This window comes from Hermetia illucens, chromosome 2, assembly GCF_905115235.1.
Source record: "Hermetia illucens chromosome 2, iHerIll2.2.curated.20191125, whole genome shotgun sequence".
Classification (NCBI taxonomy): Eukaryota; Metazoa; Arthropoda; class Insecta; order Diptera; family Stratiomyidae; genus Hermetia; species Hermetia illucens.
This window is the reverse complement of record NC_051850.1, coordinates 79,709,746-79,737,048: the sequence shown is the minus strand read 5'-3', so window position 1 is coordinate 79,737,048 and position 27,303 is coordinate 79,709,746. Positions and strand designations below refer to the sequence as shown.

General features: G+C 43.7%; 1 protein-coding gene across 2 annotated transcripts in view; it reads left to right on the top strand.

The window, feature by feature from the left end:
* Window positions 1-16,291: 16,291 nt before the first annotated feature.
* Window positions 16,292-27,303, top strand: part of LOC119649316 (N-acylneuraminate cytidylyltransferase A) — a 64,721-nt gene continuing 53,709 nt past the window's right edge. The window contains exons 1-2 of one of the 2 annotated variants that reach the window (XM_038051419.1): window positions 16,292-16,450; window positions 16,506-16,708. In XM_038051419.1, coding sequence (XP_037907347.1) covers window positions 16,365-16,450; window positions 16,506-16,708 — 289 coding nt within the window. In that variant the 5' untranslated portion in view covers window positions 16,292-16,364. The remainder of the gene's footprint in view (window positions 16,451-16,505; window positions 16,709-27,303) is intronic. The other variant, XM_038051418.1, reaches the window with a different exon arrangement.

The following is a 27,303-nucleotide window of genomic DNA, read 5'->3' as shown; positions in this document are numbered from 1 at the left end:
ATGGTATCAAATCTGGGATTAAATGTTTGAGTGGGTGGGAAATCGTGATTTTTTTGGGAAGGCCCGGCTTTTTGACACTATTTACGAAAAACGCTATACCGTTACAGTAGAAGATAGAATGTCTATTTCATGGGCCAATTTTCCTCAAGCAAGCAAGTACTATTCACCATTAAAACTTATACCGGGACACCCTGTATACACCTTCATAGTTTTTTCGGTTCGTGAATTGGAAGCATTGGTCTGAAATGGCCCGCACAAGTCCGTTTCAACATTTGCAAACACCGCTGATGGTGTAATTCGCTCTGTGGAAAGGTCCACCATCTTCAGAACTTTGACTTCCCGTGGAATCTGATAGATTAGACACATGCCCAAACCAACTTCTTCACCCTCTGCTGTAAGGCGCGAATGTAATATCTCTTCGGCATTGTGAGTCATGTTTCGCAATGCTGATTAATCTTATGAACTATAATCATCAGGTCGGCCAAATGTGACTTCCCGAAAATAATTGCTCGACGTAATTCCACCAGGGAGTGAGGACCTGAACTTCCGTTTTTCCATCACAGGCATTTTGCTATGATGTTTACCAGCCGAGGTAGACTTGAAAATCGCTGATCCTCAGGTCTCAATCGTATCTGCCGGTACATTTTAGTGATATCGCTAGAATACATATATGCATATCTGCGTATTCTAGTGAGGATATCGAAGATATTATTCTTAAGTTTCTGACCAGGGTGGATTATCTCGTTCAGGCTAACTCCATGCGATGTCGGGCTGTAAGCGATAAATACGTTCCGCATTTTGCCTCCTGACAAATCACGCTCAGATACGGATTGTAATTTTCCTCCCCACTAGGGTCCCGCTTGAGTTCCTTCGAAACTTCAGACATATTACTCAGGTTAAAGTATTCGCTCATAAACTCTTGTGTTCTTTATTTTTTAACCACCTTTTCTCCTGTCCGAGAAAGCATCGAGCCGCTTTATGATAGGAATCCCCTAGCTTGATATAATCTTGCCGCCACGGGGTTGGGATATAGTTCCTTACAAATCCCGTCATCTATGAGGTTAGAGTCGCTTCTATTTAGACACATATTCCAGAATACTTATAATTTTTGATTCCATTTCGCCATGGACACATGTGTACTGCAACACTGGACATAGTCGGGCCAGAGATTATCCACCCCAGCATCGTGTTCTGGAGTAGAAAGCTATCTTCAGTTTCTACCCCATCCTTGAACAGTTTCGGTAGAATACTAGATCCCAGCAAAACTGGCAACATGCGATGCATGTTCCATCACTGGATCTGCCAATTTTTCCCCTGGAGTAAGATTTTTAGCTGCTGCGGTATCTGCGGAAGGCAGCCTTTAGGTATCCTTCTTACCACCAGGATTAGTTCTTATCTCGGCTCCATCATCCAATTAAAGGATGAGACAAGCAGCCGAAGAGACTTTCCCAGCCGAAACACCGCCTAACCGATAACCTCGACATTGGTCTTTCAATTTTTAAACTAAAATTTCTTTACTAAACCCTCGGTAATATAGTTGGCTCTACCACTATCTACTCGAGTATGATAACGCCTTTGAATTTTCCGCATGATGCCGCGCTTCCTTGCACTTACTAATAGTATATTACCAACTTTTCGAAATCGACTGAAACCCCCCTTAAGTTCATCCTAGGAGTACTACTACTAATACGTACACCAAGTTTCATGGAAATTCGGCCATTAGTATAGTTATAGCAGTTGAAATTTATCAATTTCTTGCGAATTCACTGTATCTTAAGCCATGCATATAAGACGTTGACATCATAATTGACATTCGAGTGAAATATTGAAATTCCGTCTATGAAGAATTTACTTCTCTCCAGCCCTTTTCAAGGTTTTATGTAAAGCAAAACCTTATTAAAATCGTTTCAATGTCCATCTGTCTACCACACGCACCATTCTCATAAATGGTTGTACCGATTGACGCGAAATTTGGTGAGAAGGTGGAAACTGTGACTGACCATACATATGGTGAGTTATATCGTTCTATGTTGACCTTAAGGGAGGTACCATAAATGCAAAAGGGCGCACTGAATATAGTCACGTCGGATATCAAATAACACGCTTCGATTAGTACTCTCCGAAACGAGTATTCGTTTTGACGTTTGTTATAAAGGTGGGGAGTGCGGGGGTCGACAATTATCATTTCTTTCACACACCCATTCTTAGAAATTATCCAACCGAAAAATCTGGAAAAAATCGAAGTCCAGCCGTCAAAATACCTTTCACAACGATATCTTCTCAAATAACGCGAGCACTTTTTCAATGGGTGGGGAAGTGGGCGTCGAGGAGGCAATGATTAGTCATCATCATCATCAACGGCGCAACAACCGGTATCCGGTCTAGGCCTGCCTTAATAAGGAACTCCAGACATGGCGGTTTTGCGCCGAGGTCCACTAATTCAATATCCCACAAAGCTGTCTGGCGTCCTGACCTACGCCATCGCTCCATCTTAGATATTACGTTTATAGACTTTTCGGGTGGGATCATCCTTATCCATACGAAGTAAGTGACACGCCCACCGTAACCTATTGAGCCGGATTTTATCCACAACCGGACGGTTATCGTATCGCTCATAGATTTCGTCCTTATGTAAGGGGCCAAAAATTCTTCGGAGGATTCTTCTCACGAACGCGGCCAAGAGTTCGCAATTCTTCTTGCTACGAACCCAAGTCTCCACGGAATACATAAGAACTGGCAAGATCATTGTCTTCTACAGTAAGAGCTTTGACCCTATGAGACGTTTCGAGCGGAACAGTTTTTGTAAGTAGAAATAGGCTCTGTTGGCTGACAACAACCGTGTGCGGATTTCATCATCGTAGCTGTTATCGGTTGCGATTTTCGACCCTAGATAGAAGAAATTATCAACCGTCTCAAATTTGTAGTCTCCTATTTTTATTTTTCTCGTTTGACCAGTGCGGTTTGATGTTGTTGGTTGGTTGGTTTTCGGTGCTGACGTTGCCACCATATACTTTATCTTGCCTTCATTGATGTTCAGCCCAAGATCTCGCGCCGCCTGCTCGGTCTGAATGAAGGCAGTTTGTACGTCTCGGGTCGTTCTTCTCATGATGTCAATTTCGTCAGCATAGGCCAGTAGTTGGGTGGACTTAAAGAGGATCGTACCTCTTGTATTTGCCTCAGCATCACGGATCACTTTCTCGAGGGCCACGTTAAAGAGGACGCATGATAGGGCATCCCCTTGTCGTAGACCGTTGTTGATGTCGAATGGTCTTGAGAGTGATCCTGCTGCTTTTATCTGGCCTCGCACATTGGTCAGGGTCAGCCTAGCCAGTATTATTAATTTCATCGGGATACCGAATTCTCTCATGGCCGTGTACAGTTTTACCCTGGCTATGCTATCATAGGCGGCTTTAAAGTCGATGAATAGATGGTGCAACGGTTGTCCATATTCCAACAGTTTTTCCATCGCTTGCCGTACAGAGAAAATCTGATCTGTTGCTGATTTGCCTGGAGTGAAGCCTCTTTGGTATGGGCCAATGATGTTCTGAGAGTATGGGGCTATCCGCCCTAGCAAGATAGCGAAGAATATCTTATAGATGGTTTTCAGCAACGTGATACCTCTATAATTGCTGCACTGTGTGATATCTCCCTTTTTATGTATGAGGCAGATAATGCCTCGTTGCCAATCATCAAGCATTGATTCGCTGTCCCATAGCTTGAGCACAAGTTGATGAACCACTTGGTGTAACTGGTCGCTTCCATATTTAACTAATTCGGCTGTAATTCCATCGACGCCTGGCGACTTATGATTTTTTAGCCAATGAATTGCACGGACTGTTTCTCCTAAACTTGGTGGTGGCAGTACTTGTCCATCTTCTTCAGTTGGCGGGATCTCCAACTCGCCGATGTTCTGGTTGTTCAGTAGTTCATCAAAGTACTCAACCCATCGCTTCAATATGCCCATTCTGTCGGAAATTAGATTTCCCTCTTTGTGTCGGCAGGATGAGCATCGAGGTGTATAAGGCTTCATCCTGCTGACTTGTTGTGTGATTAATGATAAAGGAAAGTATGGTGGAAATGTTGGGAGCGCACTTCTTCAAAACTATGGAAGGGATTTTGTCGAGACTCACTGATTTTTCTTCGAAGCTGCAATTACAGCTTCCACTGAACTTGGGCTGACAAAGTGAATGGGAGGAACATCATAATGTTCATCTGGATGGATAAGGGGTTGAGAGAAAAGGTTTAGGTTGGAGCTGGGACGGTAAAAAGTTGGTGAGGATTTGAGTTGTTCAATGGATTCGCTCACAACCCTTTCGAAGTGTTGATCACGAATGTGGAGGGTGCAATGTTGCGCTTGAAGGAAGTGATCGGCTAGGATGTTCACCTTCTCGGGAATTGAAATATTTTGCGGAAGGCTAGTAGTTTGCTGGGTGGACTTGCTTAGGCGAGGGCAAGTTTTTCTGAGCTCCCTGAAGGTATCAGGGTTCAGTTCTATGTTGGAGAGGCGTTTGTGGAGGTGGTTGGTGTAAAAGGTTAAAATTCTATCACGGATTGACCTGTCAAGGGAAAGGATTTCATCACGGAGAGGAGAGGATTGCGGAGAGTACCTATTTCTAAATAGCCTCCGCCTTAGGGTACGTTTGTATTTCATATCCTCAAGGATATCATTTGGGAGAGAAATTAAATTGCGGTAGTGAAGGGAACGAGAAGGTATCAGTTCGTCAAATACTTGCTGAATTAGTTCAGTTTATTGACGAACTGTCAAATCTATAGTATCGTTGGAAACTGTTTCATTGGAAGGGAGGAGGAGGGGTTCAAGTTTGGATTTAAGTGTACGGTTAATGAGTTTCCAGTTCGTCTTCTTGTAGTCAGGGAGTAAAGTAGGGAGAGCCGAGTGACTCTGTCGGGGAAAGAAATATCTAAGACCACGGCATCGTGGTCACTGATACTGGAGACTTAGACTGCTGCTGATTAGGAAGTGGTCAAGGCAAGAATAGTAATAACCTTTATTAAACGACGGGAGGACAAGGCTGAAGTGGGAGATTTTGATATTGGGATTAGAGGTGGTTAGGCAATGGTGGAGAGTTCCCCGTTCTTGTTCGACCGTACATCGAGCCAAGACGGGTGCCTGGCGTTGAGGTCTCTACTTATAATTATGATCCAGGACTTGTTTGCTCTCGGTTGAGTGGCTCAGTAGGATAAAGTAAAACTGATGTCATGGGTATCAAAGGATTGATCGGGACAGTAGACAGCAGCAGGTCACGGAAGATTGGGTTTCTAAGGAAATAAGGCTAACCTCAATAGATTTGAAACTATTGGGTAGAGGGAAAAATTGTTTGGCAAGGAATTTGTCGGAAATAAGGATGGCCAGAAATAAGGAGGACGGTCAGCTCTGAAAAGATTGAAATTTAGCAATTTGGAAATTTGGCTTATAGTGCAGCCTGGTTTCACACAGGAGCACGATGTGGGAATTTTGCTCGCCAAGAAATAACTCTAGTTCGTCCCTGCGGGCACGGCCGATAATCGAGATAATGATCAACTCAATGACCAATCATTGCGTTGAACATTTGCAGGAATTCCAGCGATTTCCTGGCGAACTCGAGGGAATGTTCGGGGATTTGTGCATTGGGATGTTAGAGCAGACGGGCTTTTGCTCCGCACGGCGTCTGTGAAGGACACAGATGGCCACGTGAAAGCGGGATTTGCGATTATTCTGGGAGTAGGACTAGGACGGGAGGGTGGTGCTCGTTTTTGAGCATTCCTCCTCGCCACAAGTCGGACGAACACCGGGCAATTACAGTAATGTGCGGGGTGATCGTTTGGCGCTTGCTCAGATGTTTTGGAGCATTCACCCGGACTATGAGCCTGTTCACACGTCACGCAGCGGTAAGAAAGATGGCAGTTCGTTGCTGCGTGACCCACTCATTGGCAGTTTTTACACTGCAGCACTTGCTGATGTTGTGTTGACTATCAAAGTCTCGAAGCGCACCAAGGTATGCTGAATGGCCTTGATGCTAGAGATCTGTTGCTCCGAGAACGAGGAGTCGAAGGTGACCAGTCACAGATCTAGCTGGATGTTCATGGTCTTCGCCCAAGTTGTGACGAAAGGCTTGACGCTCATCACGATGGAGGCTCCTTGCGCCTTCAGCTCTTCAATAATCTCAGCTGAGGATGAGGCTTGTAGTTTTTTCAGAGGGAAAGGTGTAGACGAAGAACTTGTTCTTGTTCTCCACCAGGATTTTCTTTCTCAGGCGTTTTGGTCAAAATTTGGTGGGAATTACCTGATTTTTTAATCAGGTAATTGTTGGGCAGGACACGAGAAATTGTGTCTTTGATTGATTTCAATGTATTGAGTGGCTCAACAACCACGGGTGAAGGAATTTTTCGACTTACCTGCTTATTTTTAGTGCTGGTGTTAATGGAAGAAAGATGGGTGGCTCTATTGATGCTGGATTGTTGTGTCTTTGAAGTGGAGGGAACAGGAGAAGGTTTATTGATGGTGGCTGACTTTGGACGTTGAGCTAGTACATTACAAACAGCAGATGCGTCTACCATTTCGGGTTCCTCGTCTGGAACGGACGGTGGAGAGCCAATTTGCCCGAAGGTGCGATTAATGGTCCAACGAGGCAATGGAACTGGCGACCGTCTGGTTTTCTCCAGCTTGGCCCTTTGATGTTGTTTGCGTGAGTGCAAAATAGTTATCGTAGCGCCATTTACTTGTAGCGACTAAATGTTGAGCTCCGGTTTGTGTATTCGCTGAGTCGTCACTCTAGTTTCGATAAGCAACAGATGTTCATGGCGATTGTGGGAGCATTTACAAAAATTAATGGTACCGCCACAAAAGCAAAATAAGTATTCTTTTCTTAATATAAATTTTAAAGTATAAAATCTATACTGATAGTACTATAACAATATTAACCTTTTATTCTGCATTTTATTTTGATCGTACGGAGTATACGTTGATATATAGCACTTTCGCAATTTCGCGCGGCAAAGCGAGGTAGTGTTGCAGCACCGATAAAAATTACTTTTCCGCAGCCGAAGTTCCAAGCCTCAAATCCGGAGTATCAAATTTGAATTTCCAAACTCCGAATGTGGGCCAATAATTATAATTATAATAATATTGCTGCCAACAATTTTGGTGATATTTGCGAGGGGACGCACGCACCTCATAGTTAATTTGTGTTTGTACCGGGAAAATTCCTTTCAGTCTGTTGTTTGGTGGGAATTGTGCTTATGCCGCGGCGTAGTAATTTCTCGTTACCGCTTCGTGGTTATAACAAAGGCAATTCCACCCAATAGTTTTGTGTGAGTGTGAAGTTTTCTACAGTTAGAGATTGCACTGCAACATAATGCTCCAAAAAGTGTTGTTTAGGTGCGAAGTTGTTTAGAGTTGGAGATCGCACTGCAAGGAGCAAAAGGCGAATGTGGGTGGAATAATCTCTGTAGTTAGAAATTGCACTGCCAGGGGTAAATAATCCTGGTGGTATGAGTTCTTCTAGAGTCAGAAAATCAAACTGAAAGGAGTGAAAACACCACCAATTTTGTCGAATTTTTGAGCACTAAAGATTAACGGCACAAACATGGGATCGCAGCTCCTACATATACAGTTACTCAAAAAAGTATCCGGACATGACCGTTGTATAGATATTTTCAAAGAAATATAAACAATTGTGGCACATTTGCTTAATGATTATTTGTTATATTTATCTTTGATTAGTTTATAATAAATTTCCACAAAAAAAAAATTTCTCAGTTTCCGCTTTAAAAAAAAATAGCTCCGCTGTTAAGAACGCTACAAAAAATAAAGTCAAAAAAGTATCCGGACAGAAAGCGTTTGAAGGAAACTTACCCCTTTAATGTAAAATTTAATATCTTGTTGGACCTCCTCGATTTTTTATTACTTCCCTTAGTCGACTAGGCAACGATTTGACAAGTTTCTCACAAAATTGTGGACTGATCGTCGCCCACTCTTCCTTCAAAGCTTTTCTAAGTGTAATTAGACTTGAAATTTCGCAGTTTTGAATTTTTCTTTTCAAATGTTCCCACAAATGCTCTATTGGATTTAGATCCGGACTTTGCGCCGGAGTATCTATCACTTTTGGGCAATTGTACAGCCGCCAAAGTCTACAAACGTAGGAGTTATGTTTGGGATCATTGTCCTCATAATAACAAAAATGCTCCATTTGCATTTTCCTTGCGCTTTGAAGTAAGTTTTCCTTAAGGACTGTGAGATGCTGATATTTGTCATATTTCCCATTTATAAACTTTAAATTGCCAACTCCCGCTGCTGACATACAGCCCCATACCAACTGAGAACCACCGCCATGTTTCACCGTGCACTTTAAATTTTTCAAATTCAGCTCCGTATTTGGCTGCCGCCATACAAAATTACTTCCATCTGATCCAAATATGTTATATTTGCTTTCGTCGGCAAATATAACGGTTTTCCAAAAATCGTAAGACCTATTTATATGTGCAATAGCAAACCGTAGCCTTTTTTGCCGATTTTGCTTACTTATATAGGGCTTTTTTCTGGGAACTCTACCGTGGAAATTATTCTTTCGAAGAATATTTCTAATTGTTTCCACACTTGTAACTTTACCAAACCTCTTTTCCGCCTGAGCTCTCAACTTAACTGCACTTAGTTGGGGGTTTATTTTCATTTTCCGCACGATCCATCTTTCTTCTCGGTCATTAAACTTTCGTGGACGGCCTGATAGCCCTTTCTTATCGATGAACCCCGTTTTTTTAAAGCGTGTAATTATTTCATGAACCGTCGATTTATTCACTTTCACGATTTCCGCGATCGCTCGTATCGGTTTATTGTCCTTGAAAAGATCAATAATAACTTTTCTAACATCACTACTAATCTCCCGCGTTTTCCGACCCATCTTTATTAAACGTGTGTATACACAGAAGAATTAAATGCGCTACTAATCAATGTTTAATCGCCATGTTAAATCAAAAGACAACTCAGTTGCAATATTGTGCATTTTCCAAGAATTCATCCCTGTCCGGATACTTTTTTGACTTTCATAACAAGCATGTATACATAAATTCTCAGAAAAACAACTGTACTAAAACGAAATGATGATTTTTTTTCGCTCATTCGAAAGTGTTGCTATAAAATATTATTATCGTGGAAAACGAAATTATGTTACTGTTTTACAAATCTATGTTTCTCGCATTACAATTCTAAATTAACCATTGTCCGGATATTTTTTTGAGTAACTGTATAGTTGTTCATGTTGGTTTTGTGCACTCTGGAATTAGGAGTGGCTATTTCTTCATTTTGTTGTTGTTTCCTTAGTTCACTTTGAAATTAGGATTCCTGCGTATTAGTATTGCGATAAGTTTTCTGTCCCATAGTTACACTTCTACCTTTTATCAAAATGGAAATCCAGTGAATTATTGACTCCCAGCAGGAAAGGGTGAATCAGCTGGAAAATCTGAGGAAAGTCTTAATTAAGCTAAGACAGCAGAAGAGAACGCGGGAGCGCTTTGAGTCAGCGCGGCAAGAAATTAACCGCTTGTATAACGAGTTGATGAAGCCTTATACACCACGATGCTCACCCTGCCCAGACAAAGAGGGAAATCTGATTTCCAACAGAATGGGCATATTGGAGCGATGGGTTGAGTTCTTTGATGAACTACTGAACAACCAGAACATCGGCGAGTTGGAGGTCCCACCAACTGAAGACGACGGACAAATGCTGCCACCACCAAGTATAGGAGAAACAGTCCATACAATTCATCGGCTTAAAAATCATAAGTCGCCAGGCGTCGATGGAATTACAACCGAATTAGTTAGTTCATCAACTTGTGTTCAAGGTATGGGACAGCCAGGGTAAAACTGTACACGGCCATGAGAGAATTCGGTATCCCGACGAAATTAATAATACTGACTAAGCTGACCCTGACCAATGTGCGAAGCTAGATAAAAGCAGCAAGACCATTCGATATCAACAGTCTACGACAAGGGGATGCCCTATCATGCGTCTTTTTAATGTGGCCCTCGAGAAAGTGATCTGTGATGCTGAGGTAAATGCAAGAGGTACTGTACAAGACAATGATCTTGCCAGTCCTCATGTATTCGTCGGAGACTTGGGTTCTTAGCAAGAAGAATTGCGAACTCTTGGCCGCGTTCGAGAGAAGAATCCTCTGAAGAATTTTTGGCTCCCTAAATGGAATGGAAGATTCCGTAGCCTACATAACGACGAAATCTACGAGCGATACCACAACCGTCCGGTTGTGGATAAAATCCGACTCAATAGGTTATGGTGGGCGGGTCACTTAATCCGTATGGATGGAGATGATCCCACCCGGAAAATCTATAAGGGTAATATCTATGGTAGAAAAAGAAGACGAGGCAGACCCTGCCTAAGATGGAGCGATGGCGTAGGTCAGGACGCCAGACAGCTTTTAGGGATATCGAATTAGTGGACTTCGGCGAAAAACCGGGATGTCTCGAGTTCCTTATTAAGACAGGCCTAGACCGAATACCGGTTGCTGCGCCGTTGATGATGATGATGATAACGGGTTTTTCATTGATCGTAAGCCGCTCCTATGAATAAACCCCCCCCAAGATTTAATTTGTTTTAAACTTACGTGAAAGCGAAGAAATTTATCATTCGAATACATTAAGACATCGCACAAGAGGACGGCAATGTTGACACAGAAGGCGCTGAGGGAGGACGGGAGGTCAGTCAGAGGCCAAGTGATGAGGCAGAGTTTCGCGAAGCAGGGCTGCCACCGGATTTGCATGATCCAGCTTCATTGGATCAGGAAACATGGGCCAGGCAGGAGGAAGTTGGCACACATCGGGACTGGGATACATGGATCCTGGAACTGACTATGACATGAGAAGGTACGCCACAAGAGGGCTGCCATCTTGGATATTACCCTAGACCATGCCCACCACTTCCAGAGATTTCTTCGTTTTGCGGGGACCTCAGTCAATTTGAGGTTCGGATATCGGACTAGCGTACCGATCGATGATGCTCAAGAGCAAGCTGAAGGGTGATGCGAAGCCGGTCGTGGAACATTTTGGCGTGTGTGGCGAGAGCTTCGATAAGCCTTGGGAACTTCTCAATCGACGTTACACCAATCGTCCAGTGCTGATTGAAAAGAAAATTCAGACCCTCATGGATCTTCCGTCAATCACCCACAAAGACTCAAACAAACTAGCCAAAGCTGAGTTTAATTGCAAAGAGGGTATGCCTTTCATTCCATTTATTCTCATCCGGAAAATGGATATACCCACTCTAAGGGAATTCGATCCATCTTTGAGAAACCCCGAACAACCTGTTAAGTACGCAACAGTTGTTGCCCCACGTTGGGTGCCAACTTTGTTGCTATTCAGCGTTGCATCACCTTGTCGCCAATACGGTCACCAAGGCTATCATCCAACAAAATGCGCGAAATGGTATGATGGCCCTGCGGCGGCCCACCCCAACCTAATCGTTTACTCCCTGCCGCTTCAAACATAATGGGGAGAACCCTATCAAACGGGGGGACCGACGCCCTTTTAGGGAGGCCAGAGCACAAAATAACCTAGTTTTAATTCATAATTACTATAATACAATTAAAATTATTCTCCCGGATAGAAATTAAATCAACATTCTATAATAGTTCCCTTCTTCCCAGCAAACAATATTCGATGTTATGATCATTCCATTGATCGGATTTCAAATTTGAAAAACAACATCTTATTAGGATCCTATTACTAGGAATATTTCTTAGAGCTAAACATTTATAAATGGATATATCTTAGATCTAAACATAAATGGATAATTCTTCGAGCTAAAGATTTTTTAGAGCTAATCCTTAGAGCTAACAATTAATAAATGCATAATCCTTAGAGCTAAGACTAATAAAGGCATATTTCTTAGAGATAAGAACTAGTGATATATAACCTTTCTTTTACCTGGCTGCTTTGACGATCATTTTTTTGATTATATATTTTTTTCTTTATATATATATATTTCACTTTATTTATTTACTTTTTTTCCTTTAGTTTACTGACCTTGGATGTCTTTACATCATGTTTCCCAATTGTCTTTGTTTTTTTTAATCATTACTTCTTAGAAGTCTGCGATCTTTTTGTCGCACTGACTTGCATCCAGAAGTTTATGAAATAATGACAAATTTTCAGGTGTGCTATTTTTTTGTCGCTTATTCCCAGCAACTGTGGACGCGTAGTACAGCCAACCATGAAATTAATCATTTACGTCGACGTTATATTGTCATTTTAGGATCTTTGTGGCTTCTTTTATGCGCTTCTTAACGCTATTTTAGGAAACTCCCCTAAGTTCATCCTTAACAGAAACCAGTTTAGTAACATTCAAATCTGGTGAGTACACTCACTTGATCTCCAAATGCAGCATAAAGCTATAAGAATTCCGTTGAACATTAAACGAAAAAAAAATATAGAAAATTGCTGCAGTGTTTACACTTTTCCTAAAGCGGAAGCTGAATATATACTTATATGTGTATTTCTGTATTTATGTATTCCACAATTATTCACAAAATTCACTGGTTGTTGTATTTGTTTTTGATTTTATAAGAAATTATGTTATTTGAATTTGTTTAGCCGTTTAGCGTAAGACGTATACAACTTGCATATTGAATCTGTTAAACATTTTCTTATTTTTTTGTAGTTTTAATAAACGGAAAATCAGTTAGAAAACTTTTTAAGGGATAAAAACTAGTAAATTTCAGCTAAATCATAAAATGCTCCAAATAGTTTTCAGATAATTTTTGATCGATTAACGTTCACAAACAAAAACTTATAACACATACAAACTAACGGATAAACTATGAATTTGATATGAATTATTTTTTTTTTTGGTTTTAACCTTTATTTAATTACTTGCTTACGGATATCTTTGATCAGCCGTTTTTTTTGTAGTTTCTTATTCTTTCAATCTCGCGAGCATTAGTCACACGACAAACACACAATGTTTCCCCAAAAATATTATACATGAATTTAAATCGACTTTCAATCCTAACTCGGTGAAATTTCACCAACAACGAACTTAAGATTTCGGATCTCGACACGTCATCACCCGTCCGCGACCATCGTTTTTCTTCTTTTCTTCTTATTCCCCAGAAACCCAATTACCCAATTACGGCCACGTTAATTTTCTTTTCGTGGCCGAAGTCTGAAGTTCCAAATATCCAAATCCAACCCTTGAAGAATCGTTACATGACAATGACCCCGGGCTAGGATGGGACATGTGAGTCTCCGACAAAATCCCTGAAATCTATGCTGGCAACAGCTTTTCCCGCTATGAACAAGGGACAACACGCTGCAGCCCTGACCAAGCCAACAGAAGTACTAACTGACTATCCTGCAAGCAGCTACTTCGTCATCGCGTCCAACGAAATTATGGCTTTCGGTTGTAAATTTTGTGGCCAAACAGGATAGGGACAAGGATTCTAGCTCTCTATCAAATCTTAAGCTAGTTTTTTATAGTCAACTTTGAACCCTACCAAGAGCTAAGTGAAGTTTTCAAGGTGAAGTACATAATTTCTCAAAAGATTACCTTCAAAAATCGATGAAAATTGCATAGATGCATTAAATACGCAAAGAGCCATCCACGTGGGGAATGTTCAATACCCACGACGGAAGTTCCGCATTGCTGCAACTGAGGCCAAACTAGGCACCCTGTAAGCAATCGTGGGTGTCCAGCTTACAAAGAAATGGTAGCCAGACAAAAAGTTGCGAAAACCAGGAAGGCAACTGAGTAACTTTCAGTCAAGCAAACAGTAGCTCAACTTTCACAGAGTTTAACCAACCAAGCGTGTCATACACCCAAGCTGTTAAGAAATCTCTCCCCGAAGCAGCGAATCAAGCAAACGACAAGAAGCCAAACAAGGGTTTCTGAGAACTTATTGAAGCTTCCGCTTCTGTGCCCAGTCACGAACAACGCAATTCGTTGGGGTTAAACTTATCCTTAACTTATGGAATTAAGTATTATTACATTCATCCCCGCGTCCCTGATCTCACACGTCCAATGTGCCACCGCACAATTGATAATTGACACTCTGACCATACCTAAAACTATCGATTGTAGACGGATTTACATGAAATGTAATTCTAAAACTGAGCAACTGGGCCAATCTCCAGTTAAAACCAAAGTATCTTCTTATTGGTGGTGATTTCAACTCGAGGCATACCTCCTGAGACGACAAGGCAGTCAATATAAATGGGGAAACCCTGCTGAAATGAATCCACGATCATTTTTGCTCACCAATATTGAGATGTTTTGTCAGACACACCGACAAAACCGCGTAATCAGTCTATCGTCGATTACTTCTTGCTGATGAAGCTAAACAAAGTTCTCAGGTGAAATCCTGTAAAACATCCGTCCGACCATTTTACAATTGAACTCCAACTTTCCTCATTTTCTCAACTGCAAAAGCGAGCCTTAACGACAATCTGATCCTTCGTTCACACAGAATGGGACAAGTTTAAGTTAAGGTTAGGGCTTAATCTGAACTTGAAAAAAACTCGTTATAACCCGGAACTTGTTCGCAATAATTGCGGAGCCTATATGTTTCAGAAGATAAACAGGTTGGCGAGCAAACATAAGGCCCGAAACTTTGTTCTTACCAAGAACATGGAATTTGTCTGCAGTGTCGCTAGAAAAGCGCAAGTTCTTGCGGAATCATTTGAACCTTAGCTCAATATCCCTCCACCTCGAAATTAGCCGGCCTTAACTGCGACTGTTGAAGTGACAGTTAGAAAATTCCTTTCCACACATTCTAATAAATTAGTTATCTATTCGGTTACACTTTCCGAGTCTTCAACAACCCACAACCTAAGGCTGTTCTATGTCAATGCGGAAAACGAATTTTCCTATCTCTTGCCAGTAAAATCAGGAGAATTGCAAGGATTTAGTTCAGGACCTACTTTGTATAACGTTTTCACAGCTGACGTTCCTATTCTTGAGACCGGCACTGACATTATCCAATATGCCGACGACACCCTCATCTTCGTGGGAAACCTCCGCGCCGACAAGAACGCCAAACCAATAGAAAAATTCTTGGTACGTCTCTGCAAGTACTTTCGCTACTGCGGCATTAGAATAAATGAGGCAAAAATGCAATTGTGTACTTTCAGGAGACAATCTAGATACTTAGGTTCTAGAAGTATCCATAAAAATGCTAAATGCTTGGAAATTTGGAACACAACAGTGAGCAATTAACAGACGATCAAATACTTGGGAATTAAATTTTATGAATTTCTTAAATTTAATCCGCGCCTAGAGCTCGCTATGAGTAGCAGGCAGGCAATGCAGTTAGTAACAACTACTATCTTCTTCGCAAGAAAACAGATCTTAGTGCCAAAGCCAAATTGATTCTATACAAAACCCTGATAAGACCCATTATCTGCTACGTAGCGCCTATGTGGACCATCTGCTCTAACGCTGCCATGAATAAATGCGAAACATTTCGACGCCGAATACTAAGATACTGCACGGACCTATCTTATAATTGGCAGACTAGAAAAGTCGGTTAAAACGACGAATATGATCTCAATTTGATGGAATGTTTTTTTTCGAAAAAACAGGACACCACCCAAATCCACTAATTCGGCAAATATACCAACAGGGAAACACATCCCCATTGGCCATACTCCCAAACTTGTCAGTAATTACCTAAAGCCCTCCATCTTTTTCTTCTTTGACACTCCTGGCCTGGTAGGGGTACATACATACAGGATAAGCTACTGCAATGTGCGATTGTATACATATATAGTATGTCTTAAGAATCCTGAGTTAGAATTAAGTATGTAAATAGTTTTTCTAAGTAAGTAAAATAAAAACCTTCCGGCGCTTTTGGTGCGAACACCTTTTTTTCTAAATAAAGTATGTATGTATATGAAATACACAGTAAAGTAAATTTACATAGAAGGTCGGGTAGGTCAAACAATTGTAATAGCCACCCATTGAAATAGAATTAAGATAGCTAAGTTCAACATGAGCTAGAAATAAGCTACCAATGTTGAGATGTAAGTCAGTCACTATTGTAAAATAAAAAACTAAACTTTTTTGCAAAAAAAAAACTGTTTTGAGAGTCTTGCATCTTCATACTTATAATAATGTCGTTCAAACTTCCTTGATACCTGCTAAAAAGGGTTCAATATTATCCAACTGACCAGTGATACTAAGCCAAGCCAAGCCGAAAATGTTAGGCTTAGACATCATTCCGTCTAACAATATACATATATCTCTTTTACTAGCAAACAAATTAAGCGTGAATTTATTTCAATCTCGGGGCTGATTTATAAATTGAAAATTTCCGGTACATGATCAAAGACAGTGCACGCTTTGTACAGTTTAGTATACACTAAAATGTTTCATGATACACGAAAACTGCTGGTATTTCTTACTATTTTCACACAGTGTAATGCATCTTCGAGTGCAGACGACCGTGAAACGTATACCCTTTGTTCTATAGTCTTGAACTAAAAACTAATCAAAATTTGTTTGCAGATTATATAACCTAACCAGATTCGACGGGGTTGCCCTGATCTTGGCCAGGGGAGGTTCAAAAGGAATACCCAGAAAAAATTTGGTTACTATTTCGGGAATATCTTTACTTGGAAGGGCGATTAAAACAATAAACGAATCTGGTGCTTTCTCAGAAATTTGGGTGTCCACTGACAGTGCAGAAATTGCAAAAGAAGCTGACAAATGTGAGTGCTAATGTGAAAAATGTTCAGTCTAGTGTTTTTATGAAACTTTATTCAAAAGTTTACAATTAGATGTCTTCAATCATCCCCATTTAATATAGCGCAATTTCGTTTCCTATCGTTGCCCTAAAAGGAAAAGGTTTTATTGAAAACGATCGTCCTATTAGTGCAAAAAAAAGTATATAAACGACGAAAGTGCCTTAAATATGGAAGCTTTTGTTCATATATCTACCATATGATTTCTGCTGAACTTTTATATGGCCGTGTATTATTAGCCTTCAAAAGAGAAGAATCGGATTCAGGGCTGAAATTCAAAAGATTTTACAAGTCTAAAGTGTTATTGTTACTTTGTTTTAGTAGTCAAAGAAACGTTCGCCATTTTCCAAGATTTTTCACCGAAAATAGCTATGTGGTATCAAATGAGAGGTCTCGATCAGTAGTTTTCAATTTTGACATTGGTTGCAAATAGGAGCAGTGCAGGGGTCTGCAGTGGGTCAATACACACGGTATTTATGCCCCAAAATACTGCAAAGTTTGGGGGAAATTTTAGTTAAAGTAGGTAAAGTTACCTGTTTCGCATCAAATTATTACTCCATAAGAGATAAAATGTCAGGACCACGTCAAATTGAATATCGGATGTATTCATATATATATAGTTCAAAAAGCCCACGGACCCTCTTCCCGCCCAACCGGACCGAGGGGCGACCAACCTAAGGATGGGCTGAAGGCAACATCCAAAGGCCCGCATCACAGCGATGATGCGTTTTAACGCAAAGTGTGTGCGACCATGCGAAAATGTATTGCTACATCCTGATTGTCGCAAACACTTCAGCCAATGACGCGGAGGTCCTACACTACAGAGACATGGATCTTATATTGAAGACAGTGCGGATCAAGACTGAAACCCATTAGGTCAGATTGTTACCGGACAGGACACTTCGGACTATAGCACAGGTTGCAAGGATAACTGCTTTTTGCATCTCCATGTATAGTCCAGCCCTAAGATCGTGCGTTTTCAGCGCTTTATGTATGTATATATATATATATATATCCTGGCGTACCAGGTTTATCCTCACCTGAGTTGCAAACGCAGAGCTGCATGCGACCAGGCGCGTGTCATGGGTTGCGGATAATGATATGACCCACTGGGTCAGCTACGAATATTGCAAGTTAATCTTGTAAATAAGTAGCCGCGGACAAGCAGAACGTTTCCCTTTGTGTTCGTCCTCCCTTACCGATTCTTCCCGATCAGGGGGAGTAAACCTCCTTAACAAATCCGTAATCCGGGGTGAAGGGATCGACGCGCCTATCGGATGAATTGCAGTGACGTTACACTGTATTTCAGCGGCTCCCCTCCAAATACCTTCCCTACCTTTGGAGGTAACCATGGGGCATTGCAACATTGGGGCTCTGTTGCAGGGTTGACTGCTTCCCCAATACTCGTGGGAACAAAATTGGGGAAAATAATTTAAATTCTCTTAATGGGACCCCAGGGACACGAAGACAGTACCCAACACGGTTAAGGGTCGTTCAACAACATCAGAGCAGCTCTTCGCCCTTGGATGTTTTGGCGGTTATGCCGTCAACCACCAGGGACGGGAGACCTAGGCGTCGTATGGTTTGGACGAACCAACTCAACGAATTTATCGTCCGCGCCTATTACCGTGTCACGGATTTGGAACGGAATCCATCAGGGTACAGACATCGACTACATGACGCGTTCATAACCCGATTTCCGGAGCTAAGTCATGTTCCGGAACAGAACGTCGTCAACCAGTACCGGGTGATAGTGAATAACAACCGAGTTGCCTTACCAACTAGGCAACAAATCTTACAAGAGGTTTCACTTGAGCTCGGGCTGGAGTCATCAAATTACCGGACTAGTCAAAGGAGTAACACAAGTACTCCACCTGTAAGGCACTTCATGAATCCAGTAGTCAGGAGAAGCTTAGTAACTGGGGATGTCGACCCAATTTATAATGAGGCTTTGACCGCATTCCAGGTCGCATTCACAGAGTATGCTGAGATTCTCCCAGACGCTAGGCCAAAGATTCCAAAACTGAAGTTTACTTCGGCAACTACTAACATCATTGCTGCTGTTGACAGAATTTTGGCTGATCGTTTGGCTAGCGAGACTACTGCTACAGAGGTTCACAGCCTGATCTACGTTGCAGCTGCCACGGTTATTCGTCTCCATAACCAACATCTTAGAGCGAATAACAGAGGTATGCGCAGATGGACTTTACCGTTCTGGGTGTTTCGACTAAACAAAAGAGTCGAAAAGTTGAGAAAGGAGATTGGTCATGTGACGCAAGCACTCCTTGGAAATCCATCACCAAGAGTGCACAGATGCGTTGCGAACATCATTGGAAACTACCATCTCTCCAATGATATGCCAATCGAAGAAATCCTCGAGGTGCTGAAGCAGAAACTTGCGGTATGCTCCAATCGCACCCGTAGGTATCAGAAAAGCTTTCAGCGAAGGACAGACAACACCTTGTTCTTCCAGAACCAACGGGGATTCTACAAAAATCTCACCAGCTCAGATAGGGAAAGTAACCCCGATCTGGATCAGGCAGAAGACTTCTGGAGAAGTGTTTGGAGCGAATCCAGCCGTTGCAATTTAAAAGCAGCGCGGCTCCCACACCTTATGCGTTCATGCGAGGCCCTCCCCGAAATGACCATGCCTGACGTAACTGAAGTCGACGTTGAAGCAGCCCTTGACAAGGCAGGTAACTGGAAGGCGCCAGGAGTTGACAAGATTCAAAACTTCTGGCTGAAGCGGTTCAAGAGCACTCACAGGATATTGGCAAATCAATTTAATCAGATCATTGCCGATCCTGATTTAGTTCCACCATTTTTCACCAAGGGGATAACTTTCCTCATCCCCAAGGAACAGGGTGTCTCTTGCCCTTCAAAATGTCGACCAATTACTTGTCTTCCTACCATCTACAAGGTCTTCACTTCAGTTCTGTGCGCGAACATCTCAAAACATCTTGATGTTCATAAATTGATAGCTGAGGAGCAAAAAGGATGCGCAAAAGGCTCCCGAGGCTGCAAAGAACAGCTTATAATCGATACGGTAGCTGTAAAGCAGGCTGTCCACCAAAAACGAAACATCTCGACAGCCTACATCGATTATAAATCAGCCTTTGACTCCATATCACATTCGTGGTTACTACAAGTGTTACGTTTGTATAAAATCAACCCGAATATCGTTCTTCTTCTGAGAACAGTAATGAAGAATTGGAGCACGAAGCTATCGGTATCCTCACAAACATCAGGAGAGATACCAATCAGGCGTGGCATTTTCCAAGGCGACTCTCTAAGCCCACTGTGGTTTTGTTTGGCTTTGAATCCGCTATCCCATCTTTCGCATGAAAGCAAATACGGGTTCCAAGTCAAGCATGGCATATTGTCGAAATGTACATTAAGCCATTTGATGTACATTGACGACATCAAATTGTATGCCAAAGACGAGAACTAACTTCGTTCCTTGCTGGACATCACCATCCAGTTCAGTAGGGATGTGCATGGGTTTGGAGAAATGTCGCATAAAAACAATTGTTCGGGGAAAACACACCGACAACGAAGGATACAGCCACAATAACATCCGAATTGAGGGTATGGATTCGGACGACGTCTACAAATACCTCGGCATATTGCAAGCAACAACACCTGCTGTGGCAATAATCAAATCTAAGTTGCTGGGGGAATTTGAGCGGCGTCTGGGTCTCGTCCTTAAAACTGAGCTGTACGGGAAAAATAAAATCATGGCAATCAACACCTTCGCCATTCCCGTCCTTCTATACACTTTCGGAGCGATACAGTGGAGTAATACTGATTTAGAATCTGTCAATAGACGGGTAAGGGTAGTCCCTGCAAACAACAACATGCACAATAGAGCTGCCGAAAAATTGAGGATCACTATCCCACGTCATCAGGGAGGAAGGGGGGTACTTGATTTAAAAACGTTGCACCACAATCAAGTGCATTCTCTTCGTGAGTTTTTCTATGAGAAACAATCCTCTAGCCAAATACATCAGGCTACCGTCATGGCAGATAATAAATTATCTCCTTTAAACTTGAGAAGCAGAGAATGGGATCCCATGTCGAATGTTACTTCAGTCCAACAGAAGATCGACATGTGGAAAGAGAAACCCATTCACGGAGGTCATATAAAAAATTTGTTGTTGTCAGGCATTGAAATCGAAGCCTCCAACAAATGGTTGACAAATGGTGTACTTTTCTATGAGACGGAAGCATTCCTAGCTTCAATCCAGGATGCTTCGCTCCCAACAAAAAATTATAAACGGTACATTCTTCACGACTCCTCAATCTCCAACTCCAGTTGTAGGTTATGCAACTGTGAAGAGGAGACTATCCAGCACATAACATCTGCGTGCAGGATGTTGAGCGGTACCGAGTACACCAATCGTCATAACTCCGTCTGCAAGATTCTCCATCAAAACCTTGCTTTGAAGTATAACTTAGTGGCAACCTACCATCCTTACTATAAGTATACTCCGCAGAGAATCTTGGAAAATGATCGGGTCAAACTACTGTGGGATCACACTATCGCCACCGACCACAGTGTTAATCATAACAGACCCGATCTAGTTCTGCTTCTGAAGGAAGAACGAGCGTGCTTTATAATCGATGTAGCCGTGCCGTTGGACCGGAACACTGTTGAAAAACAGCACGAAAAAATCCGGAACTACGGCCCCTTGGCAGACGATATGAAGCAGACTTAGAGGCTACAAAAGATCGAAGTAGTCCCAGTAATAATTTCAGCGACAGGATTAGTCCCGCAGAACTTACATAAAGCGCTGAAAACGCTCGATCTTAGGGCTGGACTATACATGGAGATGCAAAAAGCAGTTATCCTTGCAACCTGTGCTATAGTCCGAAGAGTCCTATCCGGTAACAATCTGACCTAATGGGTTTCAGTCTTGATCCGCACTGTCTTCAATATAAGATCCATGTCTCTGTAGTGTAGGACCTCCGCGTCATTGGCTGAAGTGTTTGCGACAATCGGGATGTAGTAATACATTTTCGCATGGTCGCACACACTTTGCGTTAAAACGCATCATCGCTGTGATGCGGGCCATTGGATGTTGCCTTCAGCCCATCCTTAGGTTGGTCGCCCCTCGGTCCGGTTGGGCGGGAAGAGGGTCCGTGGGCTTTTTGAAATATATATGCGTATGTATATACACAACAATCTTTTTTTGTTTTTTTTTTTGCGCGTACACGGAGGTGGAAAATCTTAGAAAGACACGTCCGCCGCAGCTCCCCCGCCCGAACGCCGGAATTACAGCAGGCGCGTGTGGGATTCACACCAACTAAAAACCACCCCCGGTCTCTCCAGCCCCAGCCCCGCGGGACCACCATTAAGGTATTACTTCGCGGGGTAGTTTTGCTCTTAGGCACTCATCCTTCTCCTATTTGCAGCCTTCCTCCTTCTTTGCTCCTTCAGCAACTCCTCCTGCATTTGGCTGATTGCGGAGCCAACCGCAAGCTACTTCTCCTCGGACTCCAGCATCTCAGTAACCAAGCTCTCCGGGGTCCCGCTCCTGCCCAGCACCTGGTTTAAGCTCCTTCTCTCCATCGCAAATCGTGGGCAGTGAAACATCACATGCTCTGGATCCTCCGGTATGCCATCGCATCTGGGACAGTTCGGAGAATCATCCAACCCAAAGCGGTGCAGATACTGCCTGTAGCAACCACCGTGTCCCGTGAGGAACTGGGTAATGTGGTAGTTGGTATCCCCATGTTTTCGCTCAAGCCACACCCTAATGTTGGGAATGAGCCTGTGCGTCCACCGACCCTTCGCAGACTCGTCCCATCTGCGTTGCCAGAGATCAAGCGACTCTGACCTTGCCGCATTTCTACGCTGTGCATGCCCCTCCATATGTCTTGCATTGTACAGGACACTCATTTCTTTGGCCAGAATATCAACCGGGATCATGCCTGCCACCACCAATACTGCCTCATCTGATGTGGTTCTAAAAGCACTGCAAACCCTCAAAGCGATCCGCCGGTAAACCGAGTTCACCTGCTTCTGTCTCTGAGAATTTGCAAGCGCCTCTGCCCACACAGGCGACGAGTAGAGGAGGATGGAGCGCACCACTCCGGCTAGCACCAACCTCCGGCAATGTTTCGGCCCGCCAATATTTGGCAACATTCTTGCAAGTGCCGTGGTGGCACTGGCTGCCTTTTGGCATGCATACTCTAGGTGCTCCCTAAAATTCAATCTGGTGTCAATTATTACCCCCAGGTATTTGATAGCCGGCTTTGATACGGCCGTATGTCCACCGACCTCCACTTTTACAGTGTTATTTTTCCTCCGTTTCGTTATCAAGACCGCTTCCGTTTTCATGTCTGCCAAGGTCAACCCGGCCTTTTGTAGCCAGGACTTTACCGCTCGCACTGTTTCCGTTGCGTAAACCTCCACATCTTCTGGGTGTTTTGCTGCAACAACCACAGCAAAGCCGACAATCGTAGTCCCCTCTGGACGGGAAGAGCAAGCACCCCATTATACATGATATTCCACAACAGGGGACCAAGTACCGATCCCTGTGGTACCCCGGCTGTGACAATGTACTCTTTGGGACCCTCATCCGTCCCGTACCAGAGAATCCTCTCTGAGAGGTAGTTTTCCACCAAATTCGCTAAGTATTCGGGGACACCTATATCAGCCAACGCCCCTTTAATTCTATTCCAGTTGGCCGAGTTGAATGCTTTTTTGACATCCAACGCCACCACGGCACAGCAGCCGCAAGAAATCAGTGCACCTTTTGCCAGGTTTACCACCATGCCAATTGCGTCCACCGTAGAGTGGGCGCGTCGGAAACCAAACTGGCGTTCCGACAAACCATTGCTGGCTTCGGCAATAGGCAGGAGTCTGTTGTAGATTACTCTCTCCATCATCTTCCCCATTGTATCCAACAGGCAGATAGGACGATACGACGCTGGGTTTCCAGGTTGCTTGCCAGGCTTCGGAAGCAACACCAACTTTTGCTTTTTCCACTGGGCAGGGAATATTCCTTCTTTTAAGCACGCCTTGAAGGTGTTGGCGAAAAGGTCGGGCCTAGTCTTCACTGCCAGTTTCAAAGCTCGGTTGGGGATGGCATCCAAACCTGGGGCCTTGTTGTCACCGAACCTACCACATATTTCCCGCAGCTCCTCCACAGTTACAGGCGGTATTATGCCGTCATTTAGCTGGACAAAAATTTGCCTTCCCCTATTTTCGTGGTGAGGGAACAGAGCGGTAACAATCTGTTTCAGGAGGCGCGGACAAGTCACCTGGGGTGATTTCCGCAGCCTTTTCATTACCACTCTGTAAGCCTCGCCCCAAGGGTTTATGTCGGCATGGTCGCACAGCTGTTTGAAGCAGTTGTTTTTGCTCCTCCGAATGGCTTCCTTTAGGCGGCCACGCAATTGCTTGTGTGCCTCCTCTCGACCGTCGCCACCGGGTTTTCCCCTGAGCCTCTGGTAAAGCCTCCTTGCCCGAAAACATGCGGCTCGCAAACTTGCGATTTCGTTGTTCCACCAGTAGTTGAGTTGCCTACTGGGGAGCAATCGCCTTCTGGGCATAGTAGCATCGCATGCTTCCGTCACCCATCAAGTGATTTGGGTGGCTTTTTCTCCAGCCGTACCCTTCAGGGGTATGTCGGATTTGAGCCCCGCGGAAAACGTGTCCCCCTCGAAAACTTTCACCGTCCAGCCAAGCATACCACCCGGCATTCTGCGAAAACTCTTTTTCGAGCTCGATCCGCCCTTGACCTCTATGCAGATTGCCTGTTGGTCGCTGTGAGTATAGTCCTCACTGACAACCCAAGCGATTCTACTGGCTAAAGTGGCACTCACGTATGTCAGGTCCACTATAGACCCCAGGCCCCTTCTCCGGAAAGTGTACGAAGACCCAACATTCGCCAGTACCACGTCTAGCTCCGCGAATGCTTCGAGGAGAACACGTAGTTATCCGGCTGCCCCACTCAAGAGCCCACGCATTGAAATCGCCTCCAATTATGATTGGCCAACGTCCTCTTGCATCCAAAACAAGAGCGGCAAACATCTGCTCATACTCGACGAGTGTAGCGCTGGGTGGAGCATAGCAGCTGTAGATGTGGATGCCCTTCACCTTCGCTCTGATAAAGCCCTCCTCCGGGTGCTCCATTATGTCCTCGAAGGCTTGTTCTCCACAAGTCCACAGCGCTGCTTGGCCCGTTTGGTCTTTGACCCAAACGCTACCACCGTGGTTTCGGTATAGTTCACTTAGTATGGCCACTGGCCGTGGTTTCGGTATGGTTCACTTAGTATAGCCACATGGCCACATCGATGTTTTTCTCGCGGATGGTTTGCGAGAGTAGATTCTGCGCCGCCTCGCAGTGGTTGAGGTTGATTTGTATCAACCTCATCTGCGATTTGTACTAAGGGCTCTCCTGTATTCCGGGCACCTGTTGCTGCCTTGCTGATATGGCCTTCCACTCCGCATCTCCTGCATTGCTTTGACCTGTCATTTGGGCTAGTGCATGCCTTCGCAATGTGACCAAAGCCAAGGCATCTAATGCACCGTTTTAACGCCACCTGTTCCCTATGGCGTCACATAACCCAGCCTATTCTCACTCTCCCTACTGCTAACAGTTTGAGTGCGTTCTCTACTGGTAGGCTGATGATGGCTTTCCTTAACGTTTTCACCACTGACTCTTGTAGTCCGGCAAGATCAAACTGTTTCTCCAACGCTTCGCGAACCTCCTCCTTCGTCGTGATTTCATCTATATCTTTGCAGATTATAGTGATCTCCGGCCTGCTAGCTCTTATGTCGGCTTCCTGCCCTAAAGTCTTCCCGATTTGGCTTAAGAATTTGTCCGCGGTTACATCCTTGGATTTCTTAAGCTCCAACATAAGATCTCCCTTCTGGGACCGTCTAATGCGGCTGACGTTGTCTCCCAAATTGGTGAGTTCGGGGTCTGCCTTCACTTTCCTGAGAATGTCAGCGTATGACCCTTCGCCTCGTTTGGAATCAATGATCACGCCCGGTCTTATCTTCCTCCGATTATTTCTTTTCGGCGGTTCTACCTTCCTCCAAGCTTCCGCATCCGCCTTTGAAGGTTTGATCCCTTTTCTCGAGGTAGCCACTGGAATATTTTCACTGGCAGCTTCAGGCCTATTTTTTATGAACTCCGCCTTTTTGGGAGTTGATTCCTTTTTTCTTTTCGGGATTTGCTGGCCTGTTGAGTCATTTAGCTTCTCGCGTAGCCTCTTTCCCGGTTTCTCCCCTTTTGTGTTTTGAACCGGCGTTACTTGAGTTGCCTGGTTCACTTTTCCAATCGGCGACTTCTCTACTCGTTCATCCTGGGCCTTGCCGTACGTCAAACGGATGCCTCTTATCATGGTCCTTATATTTTGGTGAATGTTCCTGCGCTCCTTTATAAACTCACACAGCTCCATGATCTTTTTACCGAGGGCAGCAAAGGCAGCTCCAGACTGATCATTGCCCAAACATCGCTCGGGTGAATCGGCGTCAGTGATTCTTCCTCATCGAAGACTCCCGCTATACGCTTCCCACTGGGGGTAGCGATCGTGCGGGCTTGTGCCCGTGTGGGAGGGGATCTGCGAAAAAACGAGCTCCTTCTGAACGGGTCCGTCACTGGAGCCAGTTCAAGTTCCTCCCGTACGCTTGTAACATTAGATGCCACAGTAGCCAATGTTCCCACTACTGAGGCACTGCGGTCGTTGGATATCGACGGCCGGGAGCCCGCTTGCTCACTCCCAAAAACCGCCGGTACTGGGTTTCCGAAGCCCTGCACCGTAAAAAACTACCTTTCTCCTCCTCCATTTTTGGTTTATTTTCTGGGTATCCTTCCCATAGCCAAATTTTATCCACGGGTGGGCGTTTACTTCCCACCTACCCGGCCTGCGCATAAACAGGCCCATACACGCACATCTCCGGATGCACATGACACATTCGCCGAGCATTCCCTTATCCGCACGAAGGGATGCGCCTGATGGGAGATTTGGCAACTCTACACACAACAATCTATATACTAGTGAAATAATCATGTACTCAAATATCCTTAGAGAAAAAATCAACAAAACCTGTAACGCTTGAAGCGCGAGCTTCTGATTTCCAACTTGTTTTCAATGGGGTGGTTTCTGAGAAAAGTCTTTTGTTTTATCTTACGGTTTGCACTGCAGATTCTATGCCTCGTCAAAATAACATTCGTTTCGAAAAACAAGAATATGCCTATATGAAAACTTGCATCTCAAATCGGAGGTTGTTGATATTATTTTTGTACATTTTGAAATTTCAACCCTATCTTGTCCCCCCATTCTTGGCCCGCTAAAAACACATCATCTTAAGAGAGCTTTTCTTTGTCACGTACGCACCACAGACAAGCCGACCTAATGCCGAGAAAGAAAGAAAGAATTCTAGATGCAAAAACCTGTAACGTGCCTGCAAAGGACTATGTTATCATTACATTGTGGACGAAAAGGCAGACTGCAACTAGTGCTATGGAGGTAATGGGTTTGGAGGGCGCAATGAGGGGCACGAGGGGATAGTTGATTTTGCGGCCACCCATGGCCTTGTTCAT